The sequence below is a fragment of the Scophthalmus maximus genome, chromosome 18 (genome assembly GCF_022379125.1).
Source record: "Scophthalmus maximus strain ysfricsl-2021 chromosome 18, ASM2237912v1, whole genome shotgun sequence".
In the NCBI taxonomy this organism is placed as follows: Eukaryota; Metazoa; Chordata; class Actinopteri; order Pleuronectiformes; family Scophthalmidae; genus Scophthalmus; species Scophthalmus maximus.
In genome coordinates this window covers 5,354,912-5,378,968 of record NC_061532.1, presented here as the reverse complement: position 1 = coordinate 5,378,968, position 24,057 = coordinate 5,354,912, and the positions used below count along the sequence as shown (strand labels likewise).

Sequence of the window (24,057 nt, the reverse complement as noted above, 5' to 3'; positions counted from 1 at the left end):
GAGGGGAACAAGTACACATGTGGAATCCCACCTATCACATACCCACACATTTTAATCAATAGGTTTTTTAGGAAAAGACTTTAATATTTGAAATTTCAAAAATGAACCCTTTTTTATTTGTACTGTTGTAGGTCATATGCTTATCAAGGAACCCAGTGCCCCCCCCCCCCCCCCCCCCCCCCTCCACACAGTTGTGAGTAGTGAGCATCCCAGCCCCGTCGGCAGAGTGCGTGCGTAATGCGTAAAGAGGCAAGTTTACCGAGCCCGGTTAGCTGGGCGGCACACACACACACACACACACACTCACATTCACACTCACACTCACTCATACACACACACTCACACACACACACACACACACTCACACACACACACATGCGCGCGCGCGCGCAGTCGAACCGGTGGATGAACCTCCGCTGGATGATGGATTAGCGCATCAGACAGATAGCTTTTGCAAAAAGGCGCAGCCTACTACGAGCTCCAGATGTCAGCGCATCGGAGGAAAACATCCACCCACCCACCCACGACGCGGGGGGAATGACTCACACTGTCGAGTAGTCGAATGAGCGAGCGCCGGTGCGGACGGGCAGAGAGAGATTCCTGCGCGGGTTCGCGCCACTCGTTCTCTGGGTACTTTAAAAGCTCCCCCGGCCGCGGCTTGTCTGGGGAAGGGGAGCAGCAGCAGCAGCAGCAGCAGCAGCAGCGCTGAGCTCGAACCGCGCCGCCACACGGACTGACAAGTTGGTGCGCGGGGCGCCGGTGCCACATTATGGACAGCGCGCGGCACACCGCTCGACGCCGGTGCGCATCTGCGTAAAGTGCAACACTTTCCACGCCGGAACTTCGTCGGTCCTCGGCCAAAGTTGCCGACGAGCGCAGGGGAGCGGTCATCCAAAACGAGAGGGTAGTTTGAGAAAAAGCATCCGAAGTATTTTTCTTTTCTTTTCTTTTTTTCCCCAAAACCCTTCGCAGGAAGCTTCGCCTCGGAGATCATGCGTCCGGAGCTCGCGGGGAGATTCCAGACGCTGCTCGCGCTCTGGTCAGTGCTTCTCCTCAGCCTGGGCACGGGCTTTCCGACCAGACACAGGAATGTTCCCCACAAGGTGAGTTCCCCCCTCGGACAGTTTTTCATTTGCCCTGTTGTTGTTGTTGTTGTTGTTGTTGTTGTTGTTGATGGCTCAGAAAGTGCTGCAACAAGTCTCCAACAAAGCTGCGACTCCTAAACTCACACCTGTCCCAGGTGTAAACAGTTGTAAAATGTCTTTCCACGTGTGTGTGCGCTCGTGTGTCTGTCCCATTCATTGACACGGTGCCTTTAAACAACCTACACATGTGGCATTGCAATATCCCACAAACACTGAAGTAAAATAAAAACAAGAGATTGACACATTAAAACTGTGTGCATAGTTTTAATACACACAAAAATATCGAATATTAGTTGTATTATTTGTTATTCCGTTCAAAACACTCCGACAACTAAGTTCATTTGGGAACATTAATGTTATAATCCATAGCATTCTTTTGTCATTTTCGACACATGCTCCACTGGTCCATTATAAACTTAAGTTTGTTCAAATCTGTATAAACAATTGTTAAGCCATCAGTTTCGATCAAGCGATTCAAAGTGAGCGGATGAGTGACTGTTGCTTTCCTTCGTTCCTTTTGTTCTCTCCATGTATAGTAAACTTCGCCGTCACTCGGCAGGCATACATCCTGCTATAATAAATCTGAACTCCCTACACACACACACAGTGTTCAGTGTGGAGTGTGTGTGTGTCTGTAGGGAATGTTTGTGTTACACATGGACATATTTGGATATCAAAGTCTGTTTGTGTGTGTTTGTGTCAGGGTTCAGTCTTTTGCCTTTGAACCCTCTCCTTCTTGTGTGGCCTCCCACGGATGCCCTATTGGGTCTCTCTCTCTCTCATCGTCTGTCTGATTGATGTCAAAGCAACAACAACAACAAAAAAAAGAAGAAGAAGAAGAAGAGAGACCAAGAGGGAAAAGCGAGAAGGGAGCGATTACCGAGGGGGGGCGGGGGGGAATCCAATCTCACTGGGCCTTGTGGAGATTGTTCTTGTCAGTCACCAAAAGGCTGCAAGTTGGCGACTGTGTGCCTTCGCCTGTGACCTGCTGGATGCGTGTCTGGGAGAGGTGGAGGTGGAGGTGGAGGGAGACGGGGGAGATTGGAGGACGAGGGAAGGAGCAGGGGAGGCCCAGTAACGAGATGCTTATGTAACCAGAATAAGGCGAAACCCCTCGGCGTCTCCCACACTGGAGCCGGGGGTCAAGTGTCACTCTACTGATTGTTTACATTGGTTCGTTATTGTGTTAATGTGGAATTTCCTGTTTGTGGATTTTACCCCCATCTCTCTGTGAAGAAGAAGGAGGAGGAGGAGGAGTTTGTGTTGATGTGGCCTCTTTCCCAAATATTGGGACCTGTTTGCCCTGTCTGTTTTGTACCCCCCCCCCCTCCCCTCACCTCCCATCCTAACCTCCGCAACCTCACCCCGATTACACCAGGCATGCATTTGTTGTCCCGTTTCCATTTTGCGAGAGGCGGCGATCAAAGGGTGGTCATGGTTTATTGTTCTTCTGTAATGGTTTGGAAACGGCCAAGTGCATGGGCCTTTGATATGTGCTGGCACATAAATCAGGCCCGCCACACCGTCTGCCTTCCCAGCCTGCCCCGCAAAAAAATCCACCAGATCCCACTCGCAACCCCTCACCTCAGCCCCCGCTGCGCCCATCCAGTCTCCCGTCCTCTCCTCCTCCCGAAAACCTGAATGTGTGTCACCGTCAGCGAGTGGCGATGACAGTTGCTCAAAATGGATCCATTCTATTCAGCCACTTGAAAGGGGGACACAGCGCTTTGCCAGAAAGGGCTGGATTTGTCATCGGTGTGTCTCTGCGGAGAGCAGCGGTCTCCACGCCAGTCTGAGGTCCCCCGCTGCATCCATATAGTTCCCCAGTAAAACGCGCTGCGTGCCGTCGCCCACCGGGGCCTTTGATCCGAGCGACCCCACTACCGAGAGGAAGAGAGCGGGATCAGAGGGAACGAGGGGGGGAGGAAGAGAGGAGGAGGGGAAGGAGGAGGAGGAGGAGAGAGTGATATACAGGGTGAAAGAATACAGGATCCAGATGTGTAACAAGACCAGATGAGGAGGGTGTGAAAGTATGTGGCCTCTCATGATCTCTGGACTTGGTCTTTTGTGTGTGTGTGTGTGTGTGTGTGTGTGTGTGTGTGTGTGTGTGTGTGTGTGTGTGAGTGAGTGTGTGTGTGTGTGTTAAAGTGTAAGGTGTGTGTATGGTCACTGTGCTCACGCTCATAACAGGCAAGTAACAAGGTCAAATGGAGCATCATGCCGGAGTGTGTTGTTATGTTATCAGACACTGGAAATCAGGTGTAACGTGACAGAGAAGATGAAGCCTTTATTACTTGCTCCACTGACACAGAGGATCATTTGTCGAATTTGTTTTCAACATATATTCCAAAAGTAATGTGCTAGATTGGGGGTGGAGGCAGTCAAAAAAAAAGTTTCAATGCATTACTATGAAAACAAATGGACGTTTTTAACGTGGACAATGCACAAAGAATTCACCTTTTAAGGCAGCAAACTAATTTGTGGATCAAAAACCCACTAGCTGATGAACTGACCAACTAACCAATATGCAAGTTTTAAGAACTGCTTTAAAGATTATTTTCAATATTTAATTATATGACGAATAATCAATTAGTCTTTTAGTCTACAGTGTGGAATATCAGAGAATAGTGGGTTTGCCAGAGCTCCCAAGGTGACATCTCTAATAGTCCAAATTTCAAAGCTGATGATAAGAAACAGGGAAACTGTTTAACTGGAAACGTCTTGTTCACAAAAATTCACTTGAACAATTAAACAATTAACCATCAATTATCAGAATAGTTGCCATTAGTTTTTCTCTTGATCGGCTAATTGATTACATGACTGTTTCTCCATCTTCTCACTCAAGATTTACATGACCATTATTTTAAAGTACAATTTACAATATTTAGTATTTTCTATTGGCGCAAATTCCTTTTGTAAATGGTCCATTTGGATTTATTTTAAATATACGTAATATTTCTGCACACCACTGCAACAAACGCTGGGTTAAATTACAAAGAGAAAGGCTAACCCGGCCCCCCGAAAAAAGACAAAAAAAAGGCTTATCTACTTGTCACCACCAGTTTACAGATATCTGGGGCGGGGGCCAACTCTGCATCCATCATTTATCATGCTTGATGGGCTTCTCCTCTAAACAGGCATTCTGTGTTCACATGCGCGGATTTGAGCGACCACATAACTTCTTTATGGGACAATCGCAAGCAGTCAGTGAAAAGTACTCCCCGCTCCAGAGGCCATAACTATAAATCATCCACCGACTGGTCATTAATTCAGACGTTTCTTCTCCTCTTTAGCCCCTCTAACTGCCACCAGTTTGCTCCGAGCAGACCACGAGCTGGCCTGGGTCCAAACTCAAGGTCCTGTGCAAATCGTACATTTATGCCACTTAAGTGCGTTGGGGATAATACGGAGTGGACGGCAGCGCGGGGTGCATAAAGAGTTTGGTTAGGTTTTGGATTTTTACCGGTGTTAGGAGTGAAAGAGAGATGTGTCCTATTAGAAGTAAAACAGACACACAAAACACACACCCTGGAGAACCAGACCAACCAGAAAGTCCAATTCCAGCGACCATATTCCAGAAACATTCCATCATTACATAATAATAACACCATTATTCACCAGTAATCCCAGAGCTCGACTTTTCCCGGCCTTCCCGCTTACTAACTTTAAAAACCTGCGGGGTCAGATGAAGTGGTGGCCATAGTGGCGGCAGCGCAGCAGGTTCAGACACACTCGCACCGGGCCCAGGGGTCCCACGCCTCCCAGGCCCTCTCATTAAAGCTAAAAGAGGATCCCTCTGGCACAGGCCCCTCTTTGTCCCATGCCTGGATGCCATGACTGCCGGTGGGAAAGAGGAGCGAATGAAAATGAACGGAGGCGGGTTGGTCACTTGGCCGTGCAGTTGGATGCCTCGGGGGCTTTTTGGAATTGCTGACCAAGCCGTGAGGTGGTAGACGGTTTCAAGGTTTCTTCCTGTAAACAGAGCACTTGTTGTTTCGTACACCTCAGTGAGTAAGCACAAATGACGGATTTTTTTGTTGTTGTCAATAGCATTCAAATAGCCACCGTGCATCCGTGACTGCGTTATGCTCTTTCTCAGCGGCTCATGTTCTTTGCATTATTGCAAGGTGGTGAATCATTTTGAATCCAGATTTTCTGTTTTCTGATTCAGAGAAACTTGTCCTAAACGTCTCGATTCGTGCTCTCCACCAGGGCCACGGTCACCCCGTTCACGGCGGTGGGGTCCAATACATCCCCGAGACTTTGGAGCAGCAGAACCAGGTGCAGAGTCTGCTGCCCGGGCCTCACAGCCACCAGAGGAGGTGGTCGCACCCCCAGCACCGCTCCGTCGGGGTTCTTCCGCAGCCGGAGCCCGAGGAGGAGACCCAACCCTTCATCCTGGATCTCCAGAACTTTCCCGACCTGGCCAACGCTGACATCAACTCGCAGAACCCCAACATACAGGTGAGTGTGTGGCGTGAGGACTGTCATACGGCCCTGTATTTGGACTTCTTGACTGAGTGCTCGTCCACTGCTCGTCCACCTACACCTGCGACCGTGCACCCATTGGACGGTACTAGCTGTCAATCACGTCTGTTTTACTCTAGATGGGACCGGCTGGTCATTTGAGAGACCAGCCAGTTCTTTGACTGACATCTTTTACACCAAGCATTTGCTTAACAGAGACAAATGAAAGCATTTTCCAATTATCCAGTTTCTTTTTTTCCGAACCGTGACATCAAGTTCACAACAGTTACCAAAAGTCTCCCCGTAACAGCCTGGTCTTCACATCAGCTTAAAAAAACAGGGCCCTTGGAAGCCCTGCAGCATCTAGGATGAGTCACGTTGAGGTAATGAGAGGTAGTTATCCAGAATAAATGCTCAAATTCTCTCCCTGAGAGCACCGTTTGGTTGGCTGAACGCTCGTGCTTACGTCTGGCTGGCTGACTTGGATTCGCCTGCTAAAACACTCCTCTGCAGATTCGAGATGGTTGATTTCTCGAAGCGCTTGCGAGTCGAACGCTAAAGCTGCCCCGAAAGTATATTGACGGCGCTGTCGTTGCTTAATGACACGTCGTTGGAATAAAAGCAAGAATTCAAACGGCAGCATCAGACAGATCAGTGACCCCGCTCCTTTTTCCTCTTCTACATAGGTGACCATTGAGGTGGTGGACGACCCTCAGATGGAGGTGGAGATGGACCTGGCCAAGGAAAAAGACTGGCTGCCCTCCTCCTCCTCCTCCTCCCCCTCTTCCACCGTCGACTGGCTCGGCGGCAAGAAGCTTGTCTGGCCCCTGTTCTGGAGTTACACCGACGCCGACTTTGGCGAGGACAGCAACAGCCGGTCGGGCATGGAGGAAACTGGCGAAGAGGAGGAGGAGGACGATTACTCCCTGGATTATGGCAGCGAGGAGCCCTTACCCAGCGGAGTGGGCGGAGACTGGGACACTCGCTGGAACGAAGGCTGGGATCCAATGCAGAGCTACTATGGTAAGTGACACACGCTCACTCGCGCAAGTTTTTTTAGATACAGTATGACTCCCATCAGTCAAATTATGGTCTGAAAAATATCACAATGAATCCTTTTGATTGTATCAAAGGGGGGGGGGGCGCAATTACTGATTTAATTTATGAAAAATAGAGATGGAGATAATGTGAATTGTCTGGAAGGGGAGGCAGAAAGTGAGAGTGTAGAGCAGAGGCGAGGGAGAACCACGGGGTGGCTTCGGGGAAGCTGCACCATAACCGTCCTCACGGTCAGGGAGAACTAAATGATGCCAGCATGCGAGGCAGCATGAGCACTCGACCATCAGGACATTGTGGGTTACGGGCACTTTGAAGTCGACACTGGTCGTGCTGGTCGCCGAGGCCCTGCGCTTTGAAGATGGGTCAGATGCGCCTGCTAATGGCAGCGTGAGGCCGGCAATGTTCCCTGGGACAAAACAGCGCTCTGCTTGTGGACAATTAGAGGGCAGATTGGGAACTCAGAATGACAGGGGCCATTCGGCCGCGGCCCTTTCATCCTTCCCCGGGACCCTGTGCCCCCCCCCCCCCCCCAACCACCACCCCCACCCCCTCAGACCCTGGCGGCCCTCGCTGCGCTCAGCGGCTCGGCCTTTTGAGCCAGTTCAAGAATTTTGGGGGGCTTTCAGGGCCCTGCATAACTTTTACTCCTATCTCCCTCCCCCCTCTTAGTTCTGCCTTCTTCTGGTGGGAAAATATGTTGTCTCAGTTTTCACAGACCATTAATTCTGTGGTAAAAATAGTAAATAATGAGAGTGAGAGAGAGAGAGAGAGAGAGTACAGTAGGTGCACATGGTAAAAGAAAGGGAAAGAAGACAGACCAATGTATGAGTCCTACTGTAGGCTCGCACACAATCACGTGCGAGCCTAAAGCTGTCCCCCAACAAAAAGTCTTTTGGTTTTCGAAGGTTGTTGTAGCTGTACAAACCTCTGCTGTTGTAGCGTGACCTCAAAATTCGGTGTCTGCAGACCTGAGACATTTTTACTCCGTAACGTCTCCCTCTGCCAAAACGTCGACTCTCTCTCAAGTTTCAAGTGTTGCGCCTGCAGACGAGCCAGCAACGGGCAACAATGCCAATTAAGTGGTCACATCTAAAGACTGCGTGAACATAAATCAAGGCCGCCCGCCTCCGCCTCTTCTGTAATTAAGACTCTCCTGGGACCGTATTCTCGCGTGGCCACATGGCGAGCTGGCAGCGCCCACAGAAAGTCAAATTTGGGTGCTCGCTACACCCAGGCTAGTATTTCTGCACCCACCTCGCCTTTAATCAAGAACGACTTGTTTTCAGTCTTATTAACGCCACAAGGAAGCGTGGTGCGGAGGCGGACAGCCGCAGCCGCAGCATCTCGCTCTCTAATTTCACTGGAGCTTTCTTCAAAAGAATATGGCTTTGCATGGGAAAAGGTTAGGCCGCCGGTAAACGGACGGAGACGCGACGGAAACTTTCAAAAGCATATTGTGGATCAGCCACGCGGAGCTCACTCCAACACAAAACGAACCCGTCGCGATCAGCTTGTTGCTTTGCTTTTCACTGGAAATGTTCCTTCCTACAGAGAAGGAGACGGATGAGTGGACCGCCTGGTCCCCCTGTTCAGTGACGTGTGGACACGGCGAGAGGAAGAGGACCAAGTCCTGTGGCTACTCTTGCACTCTGACAGAAGCCTCCAAGTGTGACCTGGAGCCTTGCCCCGGTGAGACTAACCAGTCCATTTTAAGTATAAATATAATACTTAATGTTGTGTTTCTTGTCATTCTAATGTTCCAGCCGTTTTTTAAAAAAATCTGTAGCTGATGTACCGCTCTCCATCTTCATAGGTGATGTCAACACTGTGGTGGAACCTTTTCCTTTCGAGATGGAGAATGGCACCGAGCCTTACGGGACAGGTGAGCTCAACTTATGAGGAGTTGCAACCTGTTCAGTCAACAATTTCACAGCGCATCCTCAGTCAGATCTATACATATACCTTTATTTGATAGTATCTACTTGTCCACTGATATGCTGTCACAAAGGAAGGGATGCCAGACATAGGACTTATCAGCACCTGTTCATGCTCCCAACACAATATTTGACGCTGTATTGTTGTCTTCACTCCACCAGACGTGGACAGCTGTGAGAAGTGGCTCAGCTGTAAGAGTGAGTTCCTGCAGAGGTACCTCCACCAGGTGCTGTCCGAGCTGCCCAGCTGCCCCTGCTCCTACCCCTCGGAAGTGGGGTACACCGTAGTCAGCGTCTACGATGAGACTCGCGGCAGGCCGTTCCGCTGGCGCGATGCCAGCGGCTCCAAGGAGCGCCTGGACATCTACAAGCCGTCGGCGCGCAGCTGCATCCGCTCGGCGCTCTCCGGCGACCTGTCCACCCTCGCCGCGCAGCACTGTTGCTACGACGATCGCGGGCGGCTGATCACGCGGGGGAAGGGCGCAGGCACGCCGAACCTGATCAGCACCGAGTTCTCGCCGGAGCTGCACTTCAAGGTGGACGTGCTGCCTTGGATCCTGTGCAAGGGGGACTGGAGTCGCTTCCATGCGGTGCGCCCGCCCAACAATGGGCTGCGCTGCGCGGAGAACCCCCATGAAGACGTGTTCATGAACGAACTGGAACAGGCCAGGGAGTACTGAGGGGCCACAGCCAAAAGTACAACTTCACTCAGAGAGTCAGAGGGCCCAATCCTAATTTGAGCGGTGGCTGTCTACCGTACAAGTCATGAAATATCACATGTCAACCCCCCGTCGGCCGTTAATCAGGCATTGATGACTCAGAGGAAATGCACGTTTGCGACTGGACGATTTGTGGGGTTTTAGGAATGATGGAGAAGTGTGGCTGTCTCAAGTTAGGATTTGGCACCGTGTCCTGACAACAGGCTATACTGAACTGAACTGAATTTCATGAATGGAAAAAAGAAAAAATGCAGTGTTCTCCCATCGCCTGCCAACCTGTTACACATCTGGCATGACATCAAGCTCTCTCTGTCTCTCTCTTTGTATTCAGTCCACTCCCCCGGGTGCGTGTAAGCATGATGTCTACCTGATGCTTTTTTTTTTGACGTTGTCCTGGAGTGCTGGTGATTGACCATAGCAACATATGGTAAACATCCCGATCATGCCTCTCCTAGGTTTTACCTTCGGAAAACGTATGACTCCATTGACACCTGGCATTGAGAGGCATCTCGTGTCCTCATTGTATCTAGATATGATTTGAACCAGATTGCATTTGGTCTTAACATGTGTCTCTGAGGTCCGTTTGAGCTCTGATCACTCCTCCCTTTCGTGCGGGTCCAAGAGATCAAAGATGGCAGCCATTCGCGAAGCTGCATTATTGCGTTTGCTTGCTTTACGAAGCAGGGGCAGACGCCATCTTTGACAACTGGTCTCTCTCTTCCTGAATTAAGTCCGTAGCCGGTGACTGAGAAGAGGGAGGCCTGCTTCATGTGTTTTAATGGCTACTGGCTGCCCAGCTGCTGGTATGCACCAGTCACGTGCCATTGGTTACTTCTGTCCACATAGTTGTTGTATGTGGATTGACTACACAATGGCACATTTACATTCGTCAATTGCAATGGTGTGGCCAATCGGATCACACTAACACTTTCTAGTGGTCAAAAACTTTCCGGTTGCAATCTGATCACCCATAGCACCTTTTGATGCCAGGTGTAGATGAATACAGAATATGAATACGGGCTGTTTTGATGCAACACACTCAATCATAGTCCAACAGGCGAACATCCCAACTATGCTGCTACAATATATCATTTTTCAAGTTTGAAAAGAGTAAGAGGGATGGGACAATCATAGACCACCCAAAAGATGCCAGATGCATTCACATGCAATGTACGTTTCAGCTAATCCTTTGGGACACGAAAAATAGAAATGACGAAACAATAAATTCGGTTGCTTCGTGGAGCTTGAGCATTATGAATATAGCCCATAGGCATTCATGATGAATAATGATACGGCACATTTGATTTTCAAATGTTTTGTCAGCCAGGAAAAAAAAAATACATGATCTGGGTGCCAAAGAGTTAAAAATCAGACTGTTGGTGCCTGTGTAAATCCAGCCTCCTAAGTCTCTTCGGTGCAAATATGGGGGGGGGGGGGGCAGTTCTACACTGAGTAGATTGTGCTCATAGACGTGTCTCTACAATGTTCTCAGGGGGACTAACTGACCATGATAAATGAATTCGTTCCTTTACCTCTGCGGCGGAGCACTATTGGACTTTGTACAAAGTGGATGGGGGTAAAGATTGGTAGCGGTTAGCGTGTGTATGTTTGTGTGTACTCCAGATTGGAAGTGGTGAAGAGATAATGCTTTTATGCAGTTTATAAAAAAAGCAATTACGCCCCTCACAACTTTGTTGTTGTGGCCGTTGAGGCACTGAGTGAGGTGGAGAGGTGTCACTGCAGTTCAAGCTGTTGGCTTAGGGTCTTTGGGTTTATGTACAGAACTGGACTGGATAGAAAGGTCATTCCTACTCAAATAAACATTCCCCAGAGGTCATGCAGTTAGTGCCCCTTCTCCTGGCTGACGGAATATTGGTGAAGGCAACACGGACCTTGTGGGAAACAATTCAGTCCTTCACCATTAGGTATAGCACAAAGGAGTAAAGGAGCTGGCGTGTAACCATAATAATAATAGTTTTAGCATTGTAGATGTAGATCGCTGTCAGTGACGGGGATCTTACATGTTAAACCCACTTACCGTACCTGAGTACCTTCAAACGACAGGAATGGCCCTTTCTATCCCATCGGAATTTACGGATGGTTGCTTCCAACCTTTTTTATTTTTTTTGTCAGGAATTCTGCTTCCAGATGTGTACATGCAGACACCCATTTACATTTTGGAATCGACAATTGTAAAGGAAGGCACTTTATCTAAATCATACACAACAAATGGTGACAAATTATAGGGAAAAGCTTACGAGCGCAGATGCTTTCAGAAAATGAGTATGGAGGGCGATAAGTGGTTCGAGTGGGATCGCGGTGTGAATCGTATATATGTTATGACCTTTGCTGTCGTCAGATCTCCGCTGGTGTTATACTGGCCTGGGACCCAGACGGAATTCTGGGGGGCTCATTTGAATTTGGTCTGGATCCCCTCCAATGGAAAGTGATTTCCCACCGGCAGAAATCTTGCCGGCCCAATCACAACCGATTATCTGATAATGGCCCGGGGTTTATAACGTTGGGCAGAGAGAAGCGGCTTTTGTAATCAACCAAGATTGGTTGATGAACGAGCGTTTGACTTATCCGATATTTTATAATTTCTCCCACACGCTCTGGTCTGTTGACATTTTCGCGTCGCTCAACAGACGTCACGCGAATCGTCGCCCTCGCTGGTCGTAGGTTTGTCCAATCGCGTCCCGAGGCACTTTTGGTCTGCGTCCGTTGGTAACACGCCTCTTGGAAACCGGAAATGAACCGACAGGGCCCAGACTAATACACATATTAGTGTGGCTACACCAGGCTAGTGTTATACATTATCAACATCCATCACTTGACACCAAATGAGGAAATGTCTTTAAGAAAAAAGCTGTTTCCTTTCATTTGTCACCGATTACGCTGCGTTGTTCCGTGAAAGTGCACACGTCAAGCGCTCTGTCGAGAAAAAGCATGAATCTTTTTGTGATTTCTGAATCTAGTATTACATATATGGTGTTGTACAGTATTTATTTGTCTGCTCTCTCTTTTTTTTAAGTTTGCTGAAGCTTTTAAAATGACTATACTCAACATGGTGCACTAATCCGACTGAGAAAAAAAAAAATGAAGGCACCCGTATCAAAAGGGAAACCACATGCCTCGCATCACTTCATACAGCAACATAAAGTGTGTGTTTCATTTTACGTTGTACTGCAGTGCTCTATAAGAATGTTGTTGCAATTATGCTGACGGAATATATATATAAAAACCTTGCATTCATCAGGCTTTTTTGAATGTGTTGTTTCTTTTTCCACTCTCGCTTTCTTTATTCTACTGTGTAGTGGAGCCAAGCATGGCGTAGTACTGTCGACCTAAATTCCTTACAATCCAACCAAGTAGTTATACTATTTATTGTCTGACCAAACTTTTCCATACCTTTCCTCTCCCGCAAGTCAGGTAAAGTGCAGATGTCACTTCCTTGTTTGTAGTAACAGGGTAATATGAAGACAGCCAATGGACCAGGACACACAGATTTCTCCTTCACATACTCCAAAGGTTTGAAGCTTTCTTGTGACAAAACATGAGCAAATAAGAGAGTTATGTTAAAGCAATCCAACACGTCTCCACTTCCTACCACTGTACAAGATTGAAGCCAAAATATGTCCGATTCTCGTGGCGGGTGAACGCACAGCAGCGACGCCTGCGCAACGGTATCGAGGTCCCGCCGGTACACCTGCCTGTCTCGGCTGTCAATCGTGACCCCCCCCCCCCCCCCCCCCCCCCCCCCCCCCCCCCCCCCCCCCCGCCCCCCAGGGGGCTGTGTTTGGTATTAACGTTCCATTTCATGCAGTTCTTTTTGAAATCCATGACTATATGACTACCCAGCCTTTATTGAAAAGTGGTCTCTGGTCCAATATTCGTACCCTCCAGGGCCTGTGATTTTCCTAGACACTCTTGATTCGGCACTTTGATTCTTTGTACACATCTAAATCTTACTTTCCCGTTTTCTCAATATGTTGTGAACTTCTCAAATGAATAGATATTTTTTTAAATGAAAGTGTCGGGTCAGTGTGATCAGCAATGCGTTGTGACTTTTGTACTGTTAAAGAAAATAGACAGCAGCCCCCCTCCCAGAAAACAGTTCCTACCTACGAGTTTTGGAGGTTCAGTCAGAACTGTTAACATGGGATGGCGCGAGGCGAGCTGTTTCCCTATTCCCAGTCTTTGTGCAAAGCTAGACACGAGAGGATTATCAACCCTATCCACTGTAGCTCTCAGCAAGGAAGCAAAAAGTAATATGTTTCTTTCCCGAAAAGGTCAAACTCTTCCTTTAAACATTGTTTATTCCATCTCGTGCCCACATCCGTGAGCTGGTGGAAGCCGTGATGTTGGGTTTGTTTGATAACCTGTAGGTTGTGGTTCTGCTTGTTTGTGTTTGTACTTGATGAGCAGTATTGGGCAGGAGACTCATTATTTACCTTTTCCACATGTGATTACGGGACACAAAGAGCTTTTTCCACGAATGACCTCTCTCGAATGTGTGCAGGTCCCTGTTTGAACCAACCTTTTCTTCGAAACAATCAGCCGCAGTCTTTTATTTAACCGCGCGTGCTTGGGGGTGTACAGATGTGTCGTGGGCCAGACTTCTGGTGGAGACTCCCAAACAAGACTGACACAACGTTCATGACTGTGATTTTTCTTTTTAAGTTGGCCGAGTTGTGGTTTGGGCCTTAAAGAGTTGAGGATGGCGTTTGGCTATAAAATCTTTTCGGGTTGTATATTAAAAATAACGTCGGATTGTTTCCACTTGACCCCGTCATACTAAATAGCCGCGCTGTACCACAACTTGAACCTCTTAAGCCCCTGTGTGCTTCATCTCACAAACCACCATCGCCGTGATCCGTCTCCGCTTCGGTTTTTCTAGGTTGATCTACGGTATTTCTACCATCACGTTGTCCGAGGCTATAGTGTTTCCAGAGGATTAAATAACACTGAGATTAAAAGGTCAAAGGTCGGCGTAATCTAAATCCATAGGTTTAGGCAATCCAAGTACTCCTCTCAGATACTCTAATTCCTCTAGGTCATGGTGTCCATCCTTCACTCCTGCTCTCATCGGGGAGGAAAAAAAAACATGGCTGTGCCTTCACAATAGAACATTAGGTCAAAAGTGGGATGCAATTAACGGAGGATGCACTAATACGATGGAGATATTTAGAGATACATCCCTCTGTTATGCATCCTCGGTGTTATGAACGATAAGGAGCTTGGTGGGGTTTACCGTGGTCCACCAGTGATTTCTGAAGTTGACTACAGATGAGTGCCGCCTGGACGGGAGCCAGACACATGTCGACCACATTGCGGCCGCAGAATAACAGATAAATAACCGCAGATGTGTCGGTGGAGGAGAAAGCCGAGAGAAGAAAAGAGGAGCACGGTAAGAGGGGGGATGGCTTTCAAGAGGCTCTGTCCAAAAGATATTATCTGAAATATTGAACGAAGCACAAGTTAACCCGGGAGGATGAACTCTTATTTGAAAACCCCGGGTCAATACACTTCACGGGGAGAACAAGTTCAAGAAGTTCACCAAAAGTTGTTTCAATTTCAATATTTCACATAGAAAATGCGAAAAACATTGGACTGCCACCACCAGAGCATGCTTCCCCATGCACCTACATGTTAGCCAATGAATGTGTGTGTGTGTGTGTGTGTGTGTGTGTGGCGTGATTCATTCCTTTAGTTATAGTGCTGCTGGCCCAGGCCACATGCCAGCGCTCAGTGGTTTCAGATCTGTTTACTTTCGTAGGCTGGCAGGAGCACGTGATTTCCTCTGGGCGCACCGCGGCTGGTCAACCTGAAACACAGCACGGCCTCTTCAGGCCGCCCCGTCCCCCCGCCGCCAACCTCCCCGATGACGACCTGTGATGAGGATAACCCCACACAAAGGTGCCCTCACACAGGGGCCACTGTTAATAATGCTAACAAACACGGACCAACTCATGTATACGTGCTTCAGCTGCCCGAACATACGGGATCTGTACGAGATGCCAGCGGGATCTTAGGATCGTATGGATAATCCTGGAGTCTGACTTATCCCAATTTTATCCTACTTGACCAGCCTGACACAGAGGAAGGCCTTGTTCCGAGACGATGAACGACGACTAATCTGGAATTGGAGAGAGTTGGAAATGGAGCATTATTTTGTGTCTTTATTTCTCCATACAAGTGTGAAAAGAGAGGGTGATGTCTGGGGTCGAGATCTCCTCTCCTCATTAATATTTTTCCTGCCTCTCAATCTTCCGCGAATTCAGCGCGATTATCCCGATAGTGGACATCAATATCCTTTCGAGAAAGTCTGGATAGCCCACATTCTTTGGATGAACAAGGGCTCTATAAACTCTTGTTTCGTTTACACGTGTCCAGTGGGAGACGTAATCCCCCCCCCTCCCTCTCCATAATATAATCAAAAAGAGCGGCCAACACAATACCTTTGGACATGAGGGCCCTGCAGATGCAATAGTACTTAGGCGGCAGACAGCCAGCCATAACAACATCAAACGGCCCCCTAGCCTCCAGCGTTTACACAGAGCCGAGACCCCGGACCGAAAAAACATGATTGCACGTTCTTTTAAAGATAAGAATGCAGGCGAGCTCGGGGGTCAGAGCAAACAATGTGTGCTGGTATAAAAGTAGCCATAATTAAAAAGGAGAAGTGGCTGGATCGTAGTAAACAAGTGGGAAGAACGGTGGTATCGAGGTCAGATGAGCTGTCTCGCATTGCCTTGAATCAGATTGTGAGATCTTCTCTTGCAGGAGTGATGGAAAAACAAAAACAGCAACAACATTCTTACTCAATCGTGCAATAGCCATGTTTTGACACAAGAACAAATCACCGTGATGGTCTTTCCTTTTGAGAGCGTCACTGCACATTCAGATTTTACAGTGCTTTCCCTAAACAAATAAAATCTGCCCACTCTGTCAAATAACGCCGGCTCACGTGCAAGTTTGCTTTGCTAGAAGCTGTTTGCCTGCTGCCCTCGGTTATACTGCCGCTGCACAAATGTCATGTGATGCTCTCAAATGAAAAGAGCACGCTCCCGAATGAAGACTGGAATGATACACAATCTGTCTTTAGCAGCGAGCCCCAAGTTCAGGTTCTCAAAGAGACAGCAGAGATGGGAGAGTACTGGAAATTTTTGGAAAGCTGACCTAGAGCACCCCCTGCTGGTCACCATCAATAATCACAGGCCTCAATGTGGAGCGAAGTCTCCTGCCTTTTGGCCTTACACTGAATCTCCAAAGTCTCCAAAGTCATAACTTTTGTTTGCACACTTATGCACAATAATGAAAAGTCATATTCTCTGAGAGTTCTAACACAGTTCATCATATGTTGCATTCAAAATTAAGCTCATAAATATGCCGTCGCTTGTTCTATTAAATATTAGAAAATGGCGAAACATTTTCCCACAGCACATCTTCCCATGATGTGTCCAATCAACAGCCAGGAACCAAATCTATTATATTTTCCAACTGAAAACAGAAAATAACCGAGTCAAATCTTAGAGGGCGTTCTTACATAGTTTTTGTTTGCAAAACTATGTAAAAAGATTGATAGTTGTTGCTTGAATTTGACATCAGTGTGTGTCTGCATGGTTGAATAAAGACAGAATCACAAATAAGTTGACATAAAGCCAACTTCTTGGTTTGTCATAAAGAATCATATTTTACCGTTCAGTGTTTCACTATCTAGTTAAGTGGCCTAAAAATGCTCTACATGCATTTTAACCAAATAGAGTGTTCATTTTTAATTCTGCCCCCAAACACTGAGTGTCTATTAACAGCTTGGTTTATCATGTTAAAAACAAATAATGCCAGTGTGCCATGCTAGTGTGCTGTTCACTGCTTGCAGTTTCACGTCAGCCTAAAGAATGTTAAGTAGGTGAATGCATGAGCATTTTTTGGTTTGTCATAAATTAGCAGAAAATCGGCCGGATCAGATTAACACAGATATTTTTTTCGTCATGTGGATCACCATACTTTCAGCTACAAATACGATGCTGTACAGGCTAATGCTCCCGGAGACCTAAGAGGGTGCACATTAGAAGTAATCGATCAGTGAGAGTGAAAGCGATGACGTTTTTAAACCGGATCTTGTGCCTTTCGCACGTACTTTGTCACAGCCTTTTAGCCCCCTCGGCACCGCAGAATGCCTGTGATGATCAGCCAATATATTTACACAAGCAAACATAAGTACGCATTCGATTCACAATGTCCATCTGCATCATCTAGCTGCATCACATCGCTCCTGTATTCATCATCAAACCTATGTATGCGAGATTCTGTGTCGGCTCCGACGATCACCCTATTATTCCGGCGCTCCTCGAGATAAGTGTAATGGAATGAACTAAGGGAGGCTTTTTCCGCTCCGACAGCCTCTGATGTGTGAAACTGCGTCTTGCAGACGTAGTTCCATGCTGCGTTTGGCAAACATTGATCCTATTTTCAGTCATGGAGGAACTCCCTCGTCTCCGGCGCGAATTAGTTCAAACGTTTAAAGCCGTGACGACTGTAACTCACCTCTGTGTCGTGTTTGTCACGGACCAAAAGTTTACAAGCTGCAGTGGGTGCATGCCAAACAGGCCTTATTCCGCTTCATTAACCAGGCAAATAGCTCAGGGGTTGTTGTTTTTTTTCGGGACACGACATGAATATGACTACAGAGAGTGTATGTGTCATCGTTCTGATGTCTGTGGGTGTCAGTTTTGTTCTTCGGTGCAAAGCTGACGTGGTGTTCTGTACTACATAAGATGGAATGAATAGATCATTGTTAGGACAAAGATCCGCAGAACCCAAGATATTGTCTCAATAATCAAGTTCGAAACTTGTAGTAGAACCTCCTGATGATGATAGTGATAAAATGATAAATAACTGAAACCCCATCTCTAGTGCTACAATAAATTTATCTCTGGTGCTGTGTAGTGAACAAAAAACAAATCACAGATCTAGGTTTTGGCTCAGTGGCTCAGGAAAAGATTGTTTTTCACGTTTATTAGGATTTTTGTACAATTAACCTTGTGTGGGTATTTTCCTTAGAACCACATTTTTATTATAGATTTAAAAAAAACCTTTTCCACCAGTGTGAGTCATAACAAAAGACAATGAAAGATACAACTTCTATTCTGTATTCGACGTGTTGCAAGCGGTTGTGTGTGTGTGTATATATATATATATATATATATATATATATATATATATATATATATATATATATATATATATACACATACACACATACATATAGGCTGTCTTATCTTGTCGAATCACGTCTTGTAATTTCCATCTTTTGACAGCCAATCGCTGAGGACCATGTCTATCTTCACGGAGCGGTCCAATTGCGGCTCGTTATTTCCATCTTTCGACCAGCCAATCATTGAGGCCTATCTCCATCTTCTGGCGCTGTCATCTTTTGATCAGCCAATCGGTATATCCGCTCTCCATTATGTGTTGAGAGCCAATCTCGACTTATTCGTACCAAAAATGTCTGTTCTGTTTTCTTACATTGCTATATGAATAAAGTCAAATAAGATATTTTAACTACAACGCAAACCTGAACTATTTGGCTCTATGGCATTCTCAATAAGCCGACATCCTTGTATCAGTTATTAAACGGTTCACAATCCCTGGTAAGAGTTGGGTAAAATAGAGACTTGTTAAACTGGGGTTCGAAACAAAACTCCTTATGCCATATAAGTTTGTACATGTTTCACAAACTATAAACAAAATTCTCCTTCCCCTTCTTTATATATATAAGAAAGAAGGGGAAGGAGAATTTTTTATATATATACATATATATATGTATGTGTGTGTCTGTACGTTAGTATGTCCACCGTGGTATTGAGTAGGTGCATAGGAGGTTGTGGGCTATATCTATATTCATATCCGATGATATTCACAATGAAAACAAGAATTTCAACGAAAAACATGTCACCGCGTACAGGCCCCAGCGAGGATCGAACTCGCGACCCCTGGTTTACAAGACCAGTGCTCTAACCACTGAGCTATGGAGCCGGTTCTGTCACACGGGGAAATCGCGCAGCAAGTTAAACGTCTCACCAATCCCTGAGACACGCACATCCGCATACGCTCCATACAGGCGTGTGCGCGTGTTCGATTCTCTACCTGTTGACCGACGCCCCCTCCTCGGCAGCTCACCGACCCCTCGACAGACGCGGCCTGACAGGAAAATGGCAGTTTTCCATGTGGTTTGCGGCTGGACGGCTCACGCGCTGCTCCTTCTCTCCTGCCTGACCGCCGTCGCGTTTCTCGCCTTGTGCGTGTACATCAAATACACGCACATGAAATACGACCACATACCGGGACCGCCGAGAGACAAGTGAGTGTCGGTTTGCGCTAAACGTTGTCAAGTGTCGCTAACGTCTCGACTGTTCAAGTGAACGCGCTCACGCCGGTTTCGAACTTGTGCTTGGTCCCTGCGCAGTTTCTTCCTGGGACATTCGCCGACCCTCTTGGGGATCATGAAAAACGACGGCATCGTACACGACAAGTTCCTGGAGTGGTAAGTGGCGCGAAACGTTGCCGCTCGTGCTGAACTCGCCGGGACGTCTCTCACCCGCCCGGAACATCATCATGTTGCGTGACATGTTTTCCAATTTGCAGAGTCGGTGTTGTCGAGGTTCACTTTTGAGTTGTGTCCATCCACAGGGCCGAGAGGTACGGGCCCGTTTACAGGATAAACATTCTTCATTACGTCACCCTCAGCGTCTCCTGCCCGGAGGCGACCAAGGTACACTGAGCATCAGCTGCAAAAGCATTGCACACTTATAAAGATGCAGTTAAAAAGGTTATCCAACTACTGTCTTTTTCAGATAAAAAAAAGAAGAAGGTGTAAGCACATTTCCAGATCATATTTGCAATGAAAACTATTCATCTCTCCTCTTTTGTTGGTTGCGATTGCAGGAAATCCTGATGTCCCCAAAGTACCCCAAAGACAAATTTGTGTACAAGAAACTCTTCAACTTGTTTGGTCAGAGGTAGATAATCAGTGATACAGTTTAGCAATAATAATAATAATAAATGCAATAAATGTTGAGTCCCTGATCTGACGTTACTGAGTAAGACACGTGTAATGTCAACTCGAATCATCGTGACGTTGTTTCAGGTCCGTTTGTTAGTATTGGCCGTTCAGTCAGTCTTTGCTGGGGCCACCTCACCGTTTCGTAAAAAACCTTCCCTGGTTTCGAAAGTAACGTGTTTTTCGCGCCTCTCTCAAAAGGTTCTTCGGCAACGGCCTGTTGACGGCGCGGGACCATGGGCTGTGGTACAAACAGCGCCGCATCATGGACCCTGCGTTCAGCAGCCTGTGAGTTATTCCCTTGTCACAAAGAGACATGTCGACCTTGATTTTTATGTACAGTTTTTCCCAGTCTTTGTAGATTTGTAGTTCAAACTGTGGGCTCCCTTGTTTTCTTGCGTGCATCATTGCGCGATTAAAGGATTTTTCTGTGGAGCTTTGCAGGTATTGTCCTGGCTGTGCTCTTCCCTGGTCTAATGCTGTCATCGCTTCCAGGTATTTGAGAGGTCTGATGGGAACCTTCAACGAGAGGGCAGAGATACTGATGAAAAAGCTCACGGATGCCGCCGATGGCAACACAGAGGCCAACATGCTTGGCCTATTCAACTGTGTAACCCTCGATGTAATTGCCAAGGTATCGTGTCAGTCTGTTTTTATCACAAAGGTTCATCCGATCATATCGTAACTATCTCAGTACACATGAATATGTGTTTGCTTCCTTCATGACTCTCAGGTTGCTTTTGGTGTGGATTTAGACCTGCTGAAGAATAGCTCACCTTTCCCCAAAGCCATCGAGACATGTCTCAAAGGGATGGTGCACTACCTCCGAGACGTCTTGTTTGTGGTATGTCCTCGCTGCGAAGCGTCTATGGAAGTTTAGTGTGGTCAAAAAAAACAAACATAACCCGTGACACGTGGTGTCGAAATCTCCCGTTTCCAGTACAAGCCGAAGAACCGGCCGTTCATCAACGAGGTGAAGGAAGCGTGCCGCCTCCTGCGCACCACTGGTGCTCAGTGGATCCATGAGAGGAAGACTGCCATGGAAAACGGCGACGACGTCCCCAAGGACATCCTCACGCAAATCATCAAAGCTGCTGGCAAAGGTTACAGATTAGATTCTACAGGATGAGAAGAATGTTTGAATATTCCTGTGTTGCGACAGGGGTCATGGCAGTTGACAAACAATAGGATCTAGAGAAGAGAGAGCATAAGTTTTTAAAAATTCTGCGTGTTGACAATGACACAACAAAGAATCATTTTGTTAGTTAATGCATATATGAAATACAGATATGTAGCTTGTTAGTGCCTCAATATGCACATTTTTAAACAGATGGCTATGTACAAGGAGTTAAGTCAATATTAGTTATAGCGGAATGACTAAACTATTTTCTTATAATTCCAGAGGACAGCATGACAAAAGACGATGAGGAGTTAATGTTGGACAATTTTGTGACGTTCTTCATTGCGGGTGAGTCCCTGTTGTTGCTGTTGCAGTGTGTGAAATGCTCCGAAATCAGACTAACACTGTCTCTTTATTGGAGCACAAAGTGTGGCTGACAATGTAAAAAGGACATTACACCCAGAATAACCACCTTCAGTACTAATTCTGGGGACATTTGAATGTCTGAGTTTAATATTATTTTCACAAAATGGTCTGTGAAATGTCCTGAATTGTTCTTGTTTTTTAGACGAACAACACTTTTTCTGTTCATTTTTGTCATCTGTAACAATTTAGGCCAAGAAACGACAGCTAATCAACTTGCTTTTTGCGTCATGGAACTGGCAAGACACCCTGATATACTGGAGAAGTAAGAACCAATAACGCTGTGAAAACAGTTTCATAATGTGAACTGCTGAATGATGTTTTTCTCTTTTTTTTTGAACTGTGTTTTGTGTCACAGAGTTAGGCAAGAGGTGGATGATGTCATTGGAATGAAACAGGATATCAGCTATGACAACCTGGGCAACCTGACCTACCTCTCGCAGGTATGCGTCCTGACATTAGGACGGACTCCTGACTCTGCCAGACCAGTATCATTTTTCCGACCTGGTCACTGAACTATGTGCCTTGGGTATTTTGTTAGGCGACCAACCCACACTGTATCTCTCCCCCCCTCCCCCCCTCCGCCCCAGGTGCTGAAAGAGACCCTGAGGGTCTATCCCACCGCTCCGGGCACATCTCGTGATGTACCTGAAGATATGGTCATTGATGGTATCCACATACCTGGAGGAGTCACCTGTATGGTGAGTCATTCACCCTGAAATGCATTTGTACCTCCAAAGCAGGAAAACTCTGTTTTACAGTGCGTTTCTGTTTAACTACAAAAAGGACAATTATTACTATCACTAAAGAACAGCTGTCAGACATGCACTGAAGTGCGGACATTTTCCTGAACTTTTATGGAGGTGCTGTATGTGAAAATGCAAATGGCCGCAAATATTCCTCCAGACATTTTCTGGAACCTTTCCTGCCGGCCCTCCAGAAACATTTACGAGTTGACGTCTTAAAAACAGCTAATAAAACAGGACATGTCTCAGCAAAAAATATGTTTTGTTCAACATGTTTCACAAATTGCTCTGAAATTCAGTTCAGTACCTATGTGTGTGGGAGAATGGACAAATTCTTCACGGACCCACTGACATTTGATCCTGACCGATTTCACCCCGATGCTACGAAGTAAGTCGCACACAAAGACATGTTTAATTTTTAGTGTCATAAATGTGAGAGCATTGCTCCATATGAAGGCAGGAAGTGATTTATACTAACTGAGGTTGTCTCTTATCTGTTGCACAAGGCCCTATTACTGCTACTACCCCTTTGCCCTCGGTCCACGCTCATGCCTCGGCCAGAACTTTGCTCAGGTGGGTGGTGAAAAAAACAGTCGTAAATGATTAACACATACACGTATACTCATGACACAGACCTGGTCGTAACATGTGTCTTGGGTGATTGGATTACAAGGGGAGAGCTCCTCTTAAATTCAGGGTTTGAATCTACCTGAGATGCATTGTGGATTCAATTTGAGATGCGATCACTCTCAGGCGGTCTGGGACACGTGGCCAAATGCTTTCAGCAGTGTGAACACAACAGAAGGATACATTCCCACCACAATTGATCACTGAAGACATTTTGTAATGTCAGGCGCAAACAGACGAACTAAGAGCCGTGCACTTGTGATCAGATCACCCAAGACAGATGTTGACACCAGGTCTGAACAGGGACATATAAACACACTTGAATTCTTTTTTTTCAGATGGAGGCTAAAGTGGTTATGGCCAAGCTGCTCCAGAGGTTCGATTTCACCCTCGTCCCTGGACAGACCTTTGACATGGTGGACACTGGCACACTCAGGCCGAAGAGTGGAGTGGTGTGCTCCATCGGCCACAGGAAGCTCAAGAAATAAGATGCCACTCCGTATTGCAGCACGAGAAGAAACCATAGTAGTCCGTGTGCAGAGATTGGGTTGCTCAAACTAGTTGTCTAACTTTCAGCCATATATACCTGCCTCATTACTCATTACTCATTATTTTTTTCATCTTTTGTATAGGCCATATTATCATTTTTAATGAAATTTAAATCTTATCCATATGAAATGGTTGTATTGATCACGATTTATGTTATTTCCAAACAGTGATGGGGATGTGGGAAAACAAATAAGTCACTTTTA

The 24,057-nt window shown here is 46.6% G+C and overlaps 2 protein-coding genes and 1 non-coding gene across 3 annotated transcripts; 2 read left to right on the top strand and 1 right to left on the bottom strand.

Moving 5' to 3' along the window:
• Positions 1 to 250: 250 nt before the first annotated feature.
• ism2b (isthmin 2b) lies at positions 251 to 12,579 on the top strand. The gene is made up of 6 exons (XM_035618423.2): positions 251 to 1,103; positions 5,358 to 5,609; positions 6,299 to 6,635; positions 8,223 to 8,360; positions 8,485 to 8,553; positions 8,768 to 12,579. Exons 1-6 carry the CDS (start codon positions 993 to 995, stop codon positions 9,283 to 9,285), a joined length of 1,425 nt encoding a protein of 474 aa, XP_035474316.1. The 5' UTR covers positions 251 to 992; the 3' UTR covers positions 9,286 to 12,579.
• Positions 12,580 to 19,292: 6,713 nt separating this feature from the next.
• On the bottom strand, positions 19,293 to 19,365 carry trnat-ugu. Its single transcript has one exon. It is a non-coding gene; the product is annotated as a tRNA-Thr (tRNA).
• Positions 19,366 to 19,407: 42 nt separating this feature from the next.
• Positions 19,408 to 24,057, top strand: LOC118290645 (cholesterol 24-hydroxylase). Its single transcript, XM_035618421.2, has 15 exons — positions 19,408 to 19,690; positions 19,796 to 19,873; positions 20,020 to 20,101; positions 20,275 to 20,348; positions 20,591 to 20,677; positions 20,885 to 21,023; positions 21,123 to 21,233; positions 21,330 to 21,492; positions 21,792 to 21,857; positions 22,125 to 22,197; positions 22,291 to 22,375; positions 22,523 to 22,633; positions 22,978 to 23,066; positions 23,185 to 23,251; positions 23,644 to 24,057. The coding sequence occupies exons 1-15, from the start codon at positions 19,542 to 19,544 to the stop codon at positions 23,791 to 23,793; spliced, it is 1,524 nt and encodes a 507-aa protein (XP_035474314.1). The 5' UTR covers positions 19,408 to 19,541; the 3' UTR covers positions 23,794 to 24,057.

Coding starts and splice junctions, on each gene's coding strand:
- LOC118290645 (XM_035618421.2), top strand. CDS start 19,542: ATGGCAGTTTTCCATGTGGTTTGCGGCTGGACGGCTCACGCGCTGCTC. Junction 19,691..19,795: donor CCGGGACCGCCGAGAGACAA/GTGAGTGTCGGT, acceptor GTCCCTGCGCAG/TTTCTTCCTGGGACATTCGC. Junction 21,493..21,791: donor CATCAAAGCTGCTGGCAAAG/GTTACAGATTAG, acceptor TTATAATTCCAG/AGGACAGCATGACAAAAGAC.
- ism2b (XM_035618423.2), top strand. CDS start 993: ATGCGTCCGGAGCTCGCGGGGAGATTCCAGACGCTGCTCGCGCTCTGG. Junction 1,104..5,357: donor ACAGGAATGTTCCCCACAAG/GTGAGTTCCCCC, acceptor GCTCTCCACCAG/GGCCACGGTCACCCCGTTCA. Junction 8,554..8,767: donor CACCGAGCCTTACGGGACAG/GTGAGCTCAACT, acceptor TCACTCCACCAG/ACGTGGACAGCTGTGAGAAG.